The sequence below is a fragment of the Magnolia sinica genome, chromosome 19 (genome assembly GCF_029962835.1).
Source record: "Magnolia sinica isolate HGM2019 chromosome 19, MsV1, whole genome shotgun sequence".
Classification (NCBI taxonomy): Eukaryota; Viridiplantae; Streptophyta; class Magnoliopsida; order Magnoliales; family Magnoliaceae; genus Magnolia; species Magnolia sinica.
Window position 1 is genome coordinate 61,231,680 of NC_080591.1, and position 11,933 is coordinate 61,243,612.

At 37.4% G+C, this 11,933-nt stretch overlaps 1 protein-coding gene across 4 annotated transcripts in view; it reads left to right on the top strand.

Annotated features, from left to right (window-relative positions):
• LOC131234483 (two-component response regulator-like APRR3) overlaps positions 1–10,075 on the top strand; it is a 50,694-nt gene extending 40,619 nt beyond the window's left edge. For 2 of the 4 annotated variants that reach the window (XM_058231396.1, XM_058231399.1), the window contains 6 exons: positions 324–454; positions 535–690; positions 4,604–4,778; positions 4,861–5,305; positions 7,825–8,686; positions 9,293–10,075. In XM_058231396.1, the coding sequence (XP_058087379.1) occupies positions 324–454; positions 535–690; positions 4,604–4,778; positions 4,861–5,305; positions 7,825–8,686; positions 9,293–9,406 (1,883 nt within the window). In that variant the 3' untranslated portion in view covers positions 9,407–10,075. Of the gene's footprint in view, positions 1–323; positions 455–534; positions 691–4,603; positions 4,779–4,860; positions 5,306–7,824; positions 8,687–9,014; positions 9,159–9,292 lie in introns of all 4 variants that reach the window. The other 2 variants (XR_009165723.1, XM_058231397.1) reach the window with 2 other exon arrangements.
• The last annotated feature ends 1,858 nt before the right edge of the window (positions 10,076–11,933 follow it).

Genomic DNA, 11,933 nt, shown 5'->3' on the forward strand with positions numbered 1-11,933 from the left:
AAATAGGTGATTTTAAAATAGCAAATTGTGAAATAATTTTTTTTCTTGCATTTGTTGTATAGATATATGTATGAATGTGCGTGCACGCACACACTTTTATAGATACATGCAGACGCATGTGCGCACATGCACATATGGGCAGCTCTGTATCCCACAAATAGTGCTGGTACTGCCACATGGGTACCATGTGGGCATTCCTCTATGTATGTATTTATGTACGTATGTACTATCTATCTGTCTAGCTATAAATGTAATATTGAGAAAGCCCTATTATGATCCATTGATGGCTGATGGCTTTACTTCTATACTTTTGTGTTGAACAGTGATGTCTTCGCATGATTCCATTGGTATAGTATTCAAATGCATGTTGAAGGGTGCAGTGGACTTTCTAGTGAAGCCGGTCAGGAAGAATGAATTGCGAAATTTGTGGCAACATGTTTGGAGAAAGTATTGTGTAAGTTCTTTTTCTCTAGAAATCAACTTCATCTCCGACTTGAAATTTCAGTTTGGAACTTGATAATACCCTTCTTGCAGTCCAGTCGTTGCGGGAATGGATATATAAATGAAAATCCAGACCAGGAAAAATATGAGGCTATGTCCAACAACAATGCTGACAGCAATCATGCAAGCGCAAATGCTGGAGACAAATCAAGGATGAGGAATAGCTATGAGAAAGAAAGTGATACTCAGGTATCTTAGTAGGCTCCTAATATTTGGTTTTGATGTCTAGGATAGCTGTTTATTATTATTATTTCTGTTGTGCCGATTGCAATACATGCAGAAGGACCTGTTTGGTAGTTCCCGGATATGAGGATTGGTTCTGCTTTTTCATTACAGCCAATCTGAATTGCCTTTGAGATGGCGTATAAATGGATGCTGCATTAGACAAGATCCATTTTCCCACTTCTTCTGCGCCAAAATAAAATCTTGTCCACTCTTACCCTGCTTGCAATTTGAAGTGCATCCCATCTGCTGCAAATTGGCAAATTTCAAGAGCAATAACATAACATTAGTGTTCAGAGCATCTGTATTTTTACGTATATCAATGACTGGGAATAAAATCACATGTATCGATATCAAGTGATATCATCCGCTGATATTTGGAAAAATATTGCTGACTTTGGTTAACATTTGGAAATCATTTGGAAAAAGGTGGATGTTTCAGACTCTCAGTAGAACTTTATTAGATATTAAAAGACATGTTTACACAAATATGAATTAAAATTTTGCATAAAAGAACTATACTAATAAGTTTCCGTTTTACAGGGGCCTAAACCATATGCTATTGGGGGAACAAAAAAGCAATGCAATTATAGCCAAAATGAGTTCATATCATTCAAATACCATATAATGGAAGTAATAAACATGGGCAATACATCCACAAACTAAAGAGAATGAAGAAACATACCTTTGCCTCAAACCCACAAGGAGTTATGAGGCAACTCGAAGTTGTCATCTCTGACCCCACTCCCCATTACATACATACATGATACATCCATGCATCCATCCATACGTTCATGCATGATACATCCATGCATCCACCCACCCATCCATACACATTGTTTAAAGTATCCCCGATATTATTTGTATCTCTAGCTTTTGCGATACTGATAACACCGGAAGTATTAGAAATTCCAAGTATTGGCGTTGTATTGCTAAGTATAGCCATTGTATCGGTATCGACAATTTATCACTAATATTTTTTATTGTGCAAATTCTAGGTGTCGCTTGTATTGCCAATGTTTTGCCAATATTTTCAATTGTGTAAATTTCAGGTCTCCCTTGTATTGCCAATATATCGGCGATATTTCGATAATGTCGCAATGTATCAATATTGCCAAAATTTTGTTTATGAAAAAAAAATCATTTCAAATTTTTTTTTTTATGGGCACATGGTCGTATGCAGTGTTCAACTTGTTGACGATAGTTGATAATATCAATAATATCACAAAATTATTGTTATCATAACATGGGCGATATCAAGACCACAATCTTTCGTTTCGTTTCCAGTTGTCGACAATTTTTCGGCGAAATATCGTGTGTTGTCAATATTCTGAAGTATCGATGGATGTTTGGATGAATAGATGAGATGGTTGGATGAATAGATGAAATAGTTGGATGGATGGATGGGATGGACTGATTCATTATGACAACACATGCTTTTAAACCCCCGTTAAATGAAAACTTATTATGTATGCATTCTTTTTGCAATTTTTTGATTCCTAAATATGCAAATATGTGTATTTTAGCATCTCCTAAAGTTTCACTGAAAATTTTCACCATTTTCTACATGTTTACCCACATTTACAGTTGTCGGCGATATTGATATTGTTTACATATCCCTGGCCAACAAAACTTGTAATGATACCAAATTTACCGATACTTGGAACACTTTCCATGCATACATACATCATACATCCATGTGTCCATCTATCCATCCGTCGCATACATAGATACATACATTGCACACATGGTACACCCATATATGCATAACTCATCCATCCACACATACATGCATATATAATTAGGAAAGAACATAACTATTTTTTTTTTTTTAAAGAATAAACAGATTTTTCTTTTTTTCTTTTTGTAATTTTTTAAATCATTCAATGATATCTCTTGGATCAACAATAATATTGACAATAGCACCAATATAGGTAAATATTTGTTCTCACGGGTCAGCAATATATCGGCAATATTTTGGTGATACAGGCAATATTATCTGATGATACCAGTAATATTGCCAATATTATCAATAATATTAGCGATATTTGAAACATTGATAACATGCTGACTGCCTTCTTCTAGAACTACAAAGAACAATGAAATATGTATGCGAAAGACAAAAGCAATCTATGTGATGAGATGCATCGTTGCTTAAATCCAAACCAAAGTTGGTTGGTTGGTTGGTTGGATTACAGATCTCTCTGGTACATGGTACAGGAATTGATACATGGGGTGTTACTTCCCTCTATGGTACACTAGGGCAGATGGATTGCTCCAGTGCATGCACTAAGTATATGCAGTATAAATTTATATACGAATCATCTTGCAATATAAAAGGGTATTTTACAAATGACTACCTAATTATGCAATTTACATTCTGGTACCTTTTTCAAAGAGGTTTTCAAACAGCTACCTCATTAATCAATATTATTATCATTCCACGACCTTTTTGTTGCCATTCCACTACCTTCCATTACGGGCAATTGGGTTGGAGTGCAAGCAAATGGGTTGGTTGCTTGGGTGGGCTCTACTGTAATGTTTATGTAAAATCCATCTGGACCACGAAGTGCTTCACCTCAAGTTAAGCCAAGGGCCCAAAAATCACCCCCATTTGTGATTTAGGTGGACCACATGATTGGAAACACTGTACAGGGGGGGGCTGACTTTTAGGCCTCAGGCCTAAATTTGTGTGGTATCTGATGGTTGGAGTGGATTTCATATAATCATCACGGTGGGCCTTGTGAAAATCAATAGCGGACATCTTTCTCCCAGCTGTTTTTGTCAATGTGAACCACTTGAACCACAAGGCAGCTTGCTTTTTTTAGTGTAGGCCTAAACTAGGATTATGCATCTTAATGGTTGGAGTAGATCTTTCATTAACATCATGGTGAGCTCTTCCAAAAATCAAGTCCTCGCTTTCCTCTCCAACCATACAGAGTATTCAGAGAAAGAAGGGAACTGCAAGGGTGCTACTCTTGATTTTGATGGGGCCCACCGTGATGTTTATTTTAGATCCACTCTGACCAGGTGGGGCCACACCAAAGAAAATAATTAGAAGAGAGATGTCCACGATTTTTACAGGGCCCACCACGATAATTATATGAAATCCACTCTAATTACCACTCCAATAATTAGATTCCAAACAAACATTTAGGCCTATGTCCCACAAATCATACCCATCCATGATTCATGTGGGCCACACTAATGGAAAGGGTTTGGAGGCGAGTCTTGCTCTATACACTGTTTCCAATCATGTAGGTCCATCTGAATCATAGATGGAGCTGATTTTGGGCTCTCGGCCTAACATGGCGTGACTCACCTGGTGGTGGGGTGGATTTTACATAAACATCACGATGGGGCCCACCTGAGCCAACCACTCGCTCTCATAGCGGCTGTGACAGAAGGTAGTGGAATGATAATTATATGGATTAATGAGGTAGCTTTTTGAAAAAAGATACCAGATTGTAAATTCCATATTAATTAGGTAGTTATTTGTAAAATTTCCAATATAAAATGATGAATGCTATTATTATAGATCCCCATGGATAGTATTATGTTATATGCGTGCTACTGCATAAATCAAATTATAAATTTCTAAGTTTTAAATATAAAGTTACTTTACAACTTAATCAATACTAAGAGCATATAAACTTCATTCTGGGATTTTTTATTTTTTATTTTAAAAAAAAAGCACTCCTGAACACGATTGACCTGTAATCCAGAAACATAGGGGTTTTGCGATTCAGGTAACTTCAATCTAAGCTACTAACATTTAACTGTCTTTGAAGGAATTCGATAGTTTATGTCGTAATATGTTGTTGCCTCAAGGCATGCATGCGTTTGGTTTCTTAGTCACATTATATTACTGTTTGCACAGAGCTCATGTAGTAAACCAGAGGCAGTAAATGAAAGTGAGCAACCGAGACAGGAGCCTGTTCAAACTGAAAATAGAAGTTTCTCAAGGGAAATTGAGTCAAAGTTAGATAAGTATGATGCTGATGTAGCACAGATGGCACCAACACCATCAATGCAAGAGGATGAAGAAGCAAAGGGTAGTGATTGGCTTGTTAGTACTTTGTCATGTAACCTTCTTGTATGGTCCATAAATATTGCAATGCAATCTTTATTTTGCAGATAAATTGATGGGGTTGGAAATTAAAGTAACGCTAATACAAGCAGCTGCATCAACCGAGAAAATTCAAGAGGAGAATGGTTTTAATGATAGAATTTCATGTAGAGAGGACCAGGGCTCACTAAGGTCCAAAGAGGATTTCAATATCCATCCCGACCCTTCTAATCAAAGTAATGTACCAAATGAACCTTCAAGACAGATCATCGACTTCATCGGGACAATTGCAACTGGTCAATGCAGTTACACAGTCTTGGGAGACAATGGTTGCCGAGAAGATGTTTTATGTGAAGCTACAGAATTCTCAAGTGTAAAGGAAAGTGTGTCTAATTTTGGTTCATCGCCACTTTGGGAACTTTCTTTAAGAAGACCACAGATCAATAGCTTGGGTGATCATGCCTTTCAGGAAAGGCATGTCTTACGTCACTCTGATGCTTCTGCATTTTCAAGGTGAGGTTATTGAATTTGAAATATTTAACCTTCAAAATCTACACTTTAACTAACTGGAGACCTTAAGTCGGTTGTCCTACGTTCTTTATGACTATGGATCATTTAAATTGTATTTCTTTAGTTGAAAATAAAGCTTGTGGTATGCTTGTATCATAAGTGTATCGACGATATTTCAATAATATCACCAACGTAGTGATATCATCAAAATTTTGTTTATTAGAAGAAAAAAAATTATTTCAATTTTTTTTTTCATGGGCACATGGTTTTATGTAGTGTTCAATTTGTCATTGATAATATTGATAATATCTCGGTATTATCGATATCGCAACATGCGCGATATTGATGATTTCTTGGTGAAATATCACGTGTTGTTGATATTTTGCAATATCGAGGATGTTTGGATGGAAGGTTTGATGATTAAATAGGCTAGATGGGATGGTTGGACTGATTTCTTACAATAGCACATGCTTTTAAGGCCCCATTAAATGGAAACTTTTTATGTATGCATTATTTTTGCGATTTTTTTATTTCTAAATATGCAAATATGTATGTTTTAACATCTCTTGAAGTTTCTCTGAAAATTCCACTGTTTTTCCCATGTTTCCCCACATTTCTGGTCATCGGCGATATTATTGGCGATATCAATATTGTTTCCGTATCCCTGACCAACGAAACTTGTAGCGATACCGATACTTCGAACACTGGTTGCGGCAAACCATGCTTACATTAATCTATCCTTCCATCAATGCATGCATACACTAATACATCCCTCACCATGCATACAGACACTAATACAAACATCCATCCATGCACACATGCATACAAACATCCATCCATGCATGCATGCATACATATATGATCCATCCATCCATGGATGCATGCATTGATACATACATACATTCCTACATGTTGATCCATCTATCCGTCCATCGATATATACATCCATCCATCCATCATGCATACATGATACACTAATACATCCATCCATGCATGCATACAAACATCCCTCTATCCATGTATACATGCATGATCCATCCATCCCCGCATACATACATACATAAATGCATGATCCATCATCCATCCATTTAAGCACACATACATGTCATGCATGCATGGTACATGCATCCATCTGCACATAAATACATCATACATCTATCCATCCATTAATATATATATATAATGATTTTTTTTATAGACAAATAGATTTTTTATTTTCAAAAAATTTTAAATCTTTGAGAAAACAAAACTTTTTTCAAGATTGGAGACATCATTCATCAATCAAAAAAAAAAGTAATATGTAATTTCCACATGAAACAACATTTTTGTCCCAAATAAAACAAAATTTTAATTCGTTTTCATAATTTTAAATAATTAAATAATTCCTAAAAGTCGAAAAGTTTGGTTGAATCATTAGATCGGCCAATTCTCATTAACATACTAAATTTCAATCTTCAATTACTAATTTTAGGGGAGAAATTGAAGGAAAATAGGATTTCCTCAAATTCCCCCAATTTCCACTCCCAAATGTTGACATTTTCAACTTAAATCCATGTCAATGCATAAGAATCATACATAGATATGGATGAGAGAATCATTCATAGACATGGATTTGAGTTGAAATCGATGCTAAAATTTTAAGGGAAAAATAAATAAAATGGTATTTTAAAAAAATTTCTCATCGTCAAAGTTCCGGCCCACTTCCACTCTCGTTCTCTTGAATCTCATCCAAATCCAAGCTTCAAACCAAAAACAAATTTCTCAAAAAAAAAAAAAAACCCTCAAAAATAGGCATCTTCCTCTCTTTCTTTTTTTTTGGATTTCACCCCCCCCAATTTTACACTTTTTTTCTTGAAGCACTTCCTGTATCAGCAATAATATCACACGTATCTCTGACACTCTAGAGATTTGCAATGATGACATTTATGATAAAAACGATATATCAATATATTGGCGATGTGCATGAAAATATCAGCAATACGTGAAAATCCTGTAGTTTCCAGGAGTTGTTGTATCCACGTTGGCGATACCCGATAATATCGGCAATGTTATTGATAATATCGCTGATATTTTGAACAGCGATTACACCACCTCGAAACAATTATCTTTTTGTGGGATAATGTGTATGTGTGTTATTGATAATATCACCAACATTTTGAACAATGATTACACCACCTCAAAACAATTATCTTTTGTGGGCTAATGCGTGTGTCCTTTTTAGGCTAGTTCCGGGGATGATAACCTCTCCAATGCATGAAAGGGATTAACATATTGTTTTCTTGTGGTTCACAACCCAATATTGGTTATTTTGTAGAAAGTGGTATATGATTCTGTTCATATAAAAGGGATTAACACTGCTCAAGCATCCTTCTTGTTTGGCATAAAAAGTTCCCATTATTATTTTTCTTTCCCCCTCCCCATCTTTTCTCTATTGAAATGTGGTATGTCCAATGTTATGATGATGGTGGTTGAACTATGCTATGACCAAGTATAAAGTGCTGTTTCGTGTATACTATCTGCAGGTACGGTAAGACAAGAAGTCATTCTTGTCCTAAATCAGGATCTTCTCCTGCTAGTTTATGCATCAGAACCAAGGAATGCAGTGTAAATTGTCACCCACAAGCTGGTAGCAATGACATTGGTGCTGCTGGCAAAAACGTTCCTTTCTTTGATAAAGAGAAGAATGGAAGTGGAGGTGAAGCTCTGATGTATTGTAAGCCATTGTCTGGTAGCAACAACGAAGATGTGGACCCTTTTATCTCCAGTCATTCAAAGGAGGATGCCTGTGTTGGTCAGTCATCCACTGAGAAGTTTCTCTCTCACTCTCAACTTGGGGCTTTTCCGCTGCCAATTCCTGTTGACTCAATACCTTTCCAAAGCTTTTGTACGGGCTATGGTGCCATACTGCAACCCATCTTCTATCCCAACCCTTCAATGCCAGTTCATGGTTCAGCTGCAGTTCAAAAAGTAAAAGAGGCATTTCCTTATGATCAATCTGGTCATACTGGCATTCATCTATCTAATAATCTCCAATACATCAATTGTCAGCAATCCGACCAAAATTGTGTTCCCCATCAATCAAAGCAAGGAATGGTAAATCATAGGGTTGATATGGAGACGATGGATGCTATAGTTGTGTTGCAAGTTACTGAGGAAGTAGACCAAACTGCTGGCTGCAGCAAGAGTATTCACAAAGGCAGTGGAAGCAACGGTAGTAATGAAGACACGAATGCAGTCATGATTGCAGGAGCTGCTCTCGAGAGTGGAAATGAAGATGGGTTTCAAAGCTGCAGTGGCCAAGGGTCGGACCGTGACCATGCTCGACGTGAGGCTGCATTGATTAAATTTCGCTTGAAAAGGAAAGATAGATGCTTTGAGAAGAAGGTAACATGTGGGCCATGCACTTTCTTGATTATGCACCTGTCCTTAACCGTGACAGACTAGCTCCATATGATTTCTAGCTTGTTCAAAAAGGTTGAGAAATGTGAGGGATTCATTCATTTTGGTACCATTTCAAGGGACTCGCAGCCCACACATGCCAAAAGTGGCACAGGTGTGAAAACCCATGTGCACTCATCAGGAGGGCTGAAGCCCTGGTACAAAAATCTGTCTGGTCTACTCATTTTTCAGGTCATACGTGTAAAGCTGAATGCGGGCGTTTGCTCAATCTCATTTAACCAACCGTTTCTTTTATTCACATACTGCCCACCAGAAAAGTGGACACATCTCATTTTTAAGACAGTATCTGCACAACTGGGCCTGCTTGATGATGGCTACAATCTTGCGTACGTGGCTCATTGCCACCTGCAAGCTGCAAGCCCCTTGAAATGGGACTCACCTCAGTTCCCATGTATTGGTAAGATTGGTTGAACATTTCCATTTTCGGTCATTGCATCTGATGCCTTGTTACCATCTATTTAACCATCACACCCTAATATCAAAGAGAGAATCCATTATCCTTTCTAACTTCTCAACACTATTGCTTGACAGGTTAGATATCATAGTAGGAAAAAGCTCGCAGAGCAACGACCGCGATTGAAAGGGCAGTTTGTTCGCCAAGCAGTTGTTGACGGCTCTACAACAGCCACGGAAACAGATGATTGAGATTGGTCAGTTACCCAGTTTTAATCTTGTCTGCCTGGTAGCTGGGGTAGAAAGGCCAAGGTAAGGGGCAGGACCTTCAATATTTTGACGGGCATTTTATCTTCTCTGCAGCTGCGTCAAGAGCTTGTAGGCTGTCATGTCTTTTATCCAATGATATTGTGTATTTATGGTGAATGTTTTCGTGTGAAATGCATCATGGTATATGAATTACAATGATAGCCATCAAAATCACAGCTTCACTACATCTCTAGTCCATCCATTTCTGACACGCTGTTGCTGGACAGGAACAAAATTGAGAGTTCTGGCATGTGCATTTTGGGAGTCGACTAATACAGGCAATCTAAGTTGGATTCAACTTGTAACACTAGATGGGTAGTTCATTTTGTTTCTTCATACGTGCATGTGCAAGTGTTCATGCGGACAGGTTGGTGTTACTGGGCTTTGTGGTGGGAGAAACTGAGACATCATGAACATAGACATCAAGGTGGGGTCCTGTGTTCTAGTCTTCGTGATAAGTTCTTTTCATGCATTAACTGAAGCTTACATCCAGCTGTCAAAGGAGAGGTATGTTGTGTCCGGTCTCTTCTAAAGATTTGCGAAATCTCTCAATTTTAATTGATACTAATGAGAATTTGCTGATTTTTAAAATGACCAAAGAACCTTGGAACATGCTAGAGCCCTTTTTTTATTTTTATCTAAGCCCTTCGGACAACCATCCACTTTTCATTTCAGAGCAGTTACTGAATCCGAAGGAATTTTAATCCTTTTCCAAGACTTGGGCAGCTGATTAGTAGAGGAATCTTACTGAAATCTGCTTTTATATATATATATATATATATATATATATATAGACACACACACACACACACACACACACACAGAGAGAGAGAGAGAGAGAGTTGACTATTGAGTGATGATTTGCTGCTGTTGAAATGAGTGGGCACAGATGGCTGTGCATTCAAGGTTTTGTTTTAGTTAATTCGAATCGAACAATTAGATGCTCATATATTGTATTCTCTTGTTGTTTAGGAAATAAGGCATGAGTTATGTTGATGTATAATTGTAGATGTGTTGAGGTTGTGTTTTTTTCTTTTCTTTCTTTTCTTTTCTTTTCAAGTAATATTTGTAGTTGAATTGCTTGTGCAAGATAAGATGCTTGAGGATAGCTTCTGTTGTTGCCAAGAAGAATTGCAGGGTTACATTCTCTATAATTTCTGTACCGTTATTTTTACATATTTGGGACCCCTTTTTTTTTTTGTGGGCAACTGCAAAAGCAAGTCTCCAAGAATGGGAAATCTTGACCCATCAATTAGTGGCCTACAAATAGATGGTTTGAGAAGATAGAGTGAAATGATCAAATATTCAATGATAAATGATAAAATTGCATCCTCTCGGTTTGAGATCCATCCACAGGACTTGTAGAAGTGCGAAGTCTCAGGCTTTCTTTGAAACTAGTTCCAGCCTTCCACAACGGCACAGACTAAAAAAAATGGGAGGATCCCATGCTGCCCCCAGCATCCCAGCAAATGTATATCATGTCTTGTAGCTTATGCTATCAGACAGCATGGACTACAGATGCATAAGGGGAAGAACACATTTGGGCCTGTTTGGACGGGGACAACAGTGTTTGTGTTTTGGTCAAAAGTAACTTATTTTGTGTGTTTGGACTGCAGAAGACCATTCACAAATGCTGTTTGGCACAATCGGCCTTTCTTTAAGCTAATTCTTATTCATGTAAAACACATTCTTCTGCTTTCAAAATGTTTTTTTTTTTTTTTTTTGAAATTTTAAAAAAATAATAATAATAAAATTCTCTTTCCATCTTCAGAGATTTGTAACCCTGTTACGTATAGATGAATGTAAAACATGAAAAAGAATGGGCTGATACTTGACTACAAAATCAATGATCAGGACCATGTTGAGATGTGATTATTGAATCATAGCTAATTTATGGTGGAAATGAGAAGTGGGTTTTAGCAATCATCAAGGGACCACACATGCCCCAGATGACATTAGCTAAAACACTTTTAAAAAAGTCTCAGTTTTATCTTACAAGCTAAAATCAGTGGTGGGTCATCCTTGCATGTGAAGTCTTGTATGGCTATCTAGACCATCAAACATCTGGGCCAGAGCTTCTCTCAAAAGTCACACCAATCTACCAATCTTGACCATCTACCTGGTTATAAAATATCGCTGCTGCTTCAAATTCAAAGGGGAAAACGCATGATAGCTGCCATCTGTTTGGTGTAACTTTTTGGCTTATGATCCACCTACAACCGGGCCAGCGATTTGGATGGTCAAGGTCACAATCAGATGGCTATAGTGTAATTTTAAGGTTGTGTTTCATCCACACTTCTGCTATCAATTTGGACGGTCTGGATTGTTGTTCAACTATATCATGTGACCCGCTGTTCCTAAAAATAGGTCTGTTGCACAAAATAGAGGTGCGCTGGGCCGGGTTGGTTTCAGGCCTGGTTTTTCAACTAGTAAGTTCTAAGCAGTGGCTTACATTCATGTAATCCTGACC